Genomic DNA, 3157 nt, shown 5'->3' on the forward strand with positions numbered 1-3157 from the left:
TATATATATATATAAGTATACTCCACCATATGTGTAATCATTGGTTAGCAATGAATCAAGTAGTGGATGCAGCAAATTAAAAATTAAGAAACATCGTTATGGTTAAATCAAAGAAACTAACAAAGAGAGAATTTCAATCTATATATATATGATCTTTCACTTTATCTGTTTTTTTTTTTAATAAATAAAAATATATAAATAAGAAAAACCGAACGAGAGTTAACAGCATCCTCCAGAGCTCAAAAACAAACCAAATTAAACCTCACTCACACTAGAAATTAAAAGAACTAAATCTGCATCCTTCTCCTCAAACAACAAGTAATGCTGAGAGAAACTAAACTAAATCTGCTCAGAAACAAACCAAACCAAACCAAACCTCAACTCACACTAGAAAAAGAACTAAATCTGCATCCTCCTCTTCAAACAACAAGTAATGCTGAGAGAAACTAAACTCACCATACATGCATGCTTAGGTTCATGCATATATATGTGGAATGGAACCATCTTCTCCACGCACTGCCGGCTCGAGCTTCATTCATCTTCTTCATCTTCGTCGTCGCCCCCAACTTTAACCAGCGCAAAGCAGAGCTTCGACTCCTTTCTGAACGCCCAAACCTGCACCGCCATGCCTTCCCGGAGATGGTTCGCCGACACGAAGGAGTTCCAACCAGACACCAAATTGTACGTCGACGTGACTCTGCGGGATTTCACGCTGTGGGATTTCTTGGCCATGTTCCACTTCTTCAAGGTCACACAGCACTCGAATTGTCTCGACGGCCCGATCAACGTCGCCTTGATCTCCGGCAGCTGCAGTTCTTCATGAAAGAGAAAAAATTCCTCGCGAATTTGGCTTTCCGGCATTGCCAAACGGCCATGATGAGGACTCACGTCGGTTTTGAATAATTCTTTCTGAATCACCAATACCGGGTTAGACCCGTTCATGTTTTCGATCCTTCGTCGGAACTTTTCCGGCAAAGGAGCAAAATTATTCTCCCTGTCGTGATTATTCTCGTATGAATTTCCTACTGGGCGCAGAAGCAAGCGAAGTTCGCAAGCATCTACTTCATCGTAATTCCGCATCTTGATAATGCGGCGGATAATCTCCATCTTCTGCTCACCCTCGAGCTTCTTTAAATCATCTTTGTATGGGTCTATGAAGGCGTCAAACTTGGCCAAATTGCCTTCTGTGTCCTCCATCATCATCAACAGAGAGAAAAAGATACTCATCATGATCCTGTTTGGATTCCTACAAAATAAACAGAGAGTGATCAGGAGAAGAGGGGGCTATGCATGCACTTGCCTAAAGTGTGAACGTAAGTAAATATATATACACATGCGGATGGCTAAAACCTGATAATCACTTTTACATCAAACCAATTAGAGTCAGGAGTGGCGTAAAGTAAATATATATGCACAATCACAGAGCAATCCAGCAGGTACGGAAAAGGAGTACCGTGCAATCGGCGGCGAGAGGACAGAGCAACTGAATAGGCAGCGGCACGGACGAGGAGCAGCGAGCAACGGCGGGAGGGACGACGACAATCGAGTTAATGGACACGGTTCATATGTAGAAGAAAATAGGGCTAGGCGTGAGCTGTGAGGAGAAGGAGAGAACTGGAGAAGAAATTAAGCACATAAAGAGAAGACAGGATTTTATAGTATTGCTGGCAGCTGGTTGGTTAGTGTCGTTGAGGTACCGCTCCGCGCGCGTATATCACCGTTTAGGTTCTCAATTGTAGTTTTTAATTCCGTGAATCACTGTGACCCTTTGCAATAGTGACCATTAATGGATAAAGTGTGTCCCTCTCCTCTGGCCTTACTATGAAGAATAACTATCAAAATCAAGAGACTCCGGCAGGCCCTACACGACAAAACACACACAAGATCACATAGCTTGATTGTTGATTAATATGTGGGAACACACTGCAAGAAGCTTAATTGCGTGAGGATGCCTCCTCTCCTCTGGTCTTACTATGAAGAATATTAACTATCAATACCAAGAGACAGTATCCGGCAGCAGGGCCCTACCTCCTCTGGCCTAACTTGCACGATATTGACGTAGTAGATATACGATAGGAAAGGGATGAACTGAATCAGAGGAGAAGGAGGGAGAAGTCAAACCATCATCATCATCATCATCAGGATTTAATTTAAAAGATTGATTCTTTTTTAAATCCATTATAGAAAACAGAGAGAGTACCATTAACAAAACTCTCTTACATATATAATTTAATCTTAAAAGTATATCATCATTAATTACAGCGATCGAGTTAGAAATTAATTTTTAATAAGTATGTATATATGAATCTCACAACTTGTATGGCCACAACTGTTGAATTCTTGGACTTGACAGAATCAAAAGGACTTGCTAATTTAATTAATCATATTATTATTCATCTCAAATTCAAAAGCCAAGCAAGCACATGTGTCCTTCAATTAATCATGGCTTTTTATTAGTATATGGAATACTCCCAAGAATTCAACGAGTAGTGTTGGCCCCGCAGATTGTTTTCCCACGTACGCCCCATCTTGGATTTCATGTCATCCCTTGCGGTTGGTTCGAAAAAGTCCACCCCCACCAAAGAAATTGTGTCATGACATCATATCTAATTATATTGTCATAAATATAAATTTTAATTGTATAATGATAACTAATATCTTGAAAAATAAGATAAAAGACAAGATCCAATCACATTGAAGAAGAAATTTTTTATTTTTTTATTTATTAAATTGTGACCATTCAATTAATTATTATTATTATTATTATTATTATTAATTAGGCATAACACACCCACCTAAGAAGAAATCAAATCTAGATACATGTAATACATGAATATTTATTTATTTATTTAAAAAATCAAATTAAAATAATAATCAATTTTAGATCAAAACAATTAGAAGAAATCGGCCCATGTGGAAATTTAATTGGGTCCCACGTAGTTTTCTAGAAGTTTAATTGGTATTCGAACCTTCCGAGCAACAAAAGGAGCCGGCTCCGCAGAAAGGGCAAAAACTGTGCCTTATCCTCTCCCTTTCTTCCTATGAATTAAGACTGACTATATGTGCGCTCAGCAAAAACGGCGAAAAAGGTCAAAAAAACAAAAACACAAGGAAAACTCCAGAGCGACATTCTGACTCTCCTTCCAATTTGGCAACA

General features: G+C 39.0%; 1 protein-coding gene across 1 annotated transcript; it reads right to left on the reverse strand.

Moving 5' to 3' along the window:
* Positions 1-219: 219 nt before the first annotated feature.
* Positions 220-1582, reverse strand: LOC127813679 (B3 domain-containing protein At2g24670-like). The gene is made up of 2 exons (XM_052354782.1): positions 1454-1582; positions 220-1246 (listed from the first exon to the last, which is right to left on the reverse strand). The coding sequence occupies exon 2, from the start codon at positions 1228-1230 to the stop codon at positions 532-534; it is 699 nt and encodes a 232-aa protein (XP_052210742.1). The 5' UTR covers positions 1231-1246; positions 1454-1582; the 3' UTR covers positions 220-531.
* Positions 1583-3157: the final 1575 nt, after the last annotated feature.

Source organism: Diospyros lotus, chromosome 11, assembly GCF_014633365.1.
Source record: "Diospyros lotus cultivar Yz01 chromosome 11, ASM1463336v1, whole genome shotgun sequence".
Lineage (NCBI taxonomy): Eukaryota > Viridiplantae > Streptophyta > Magnoliopsida > Ericales > Ebenaceae > Diospyros > Diospyros lotus.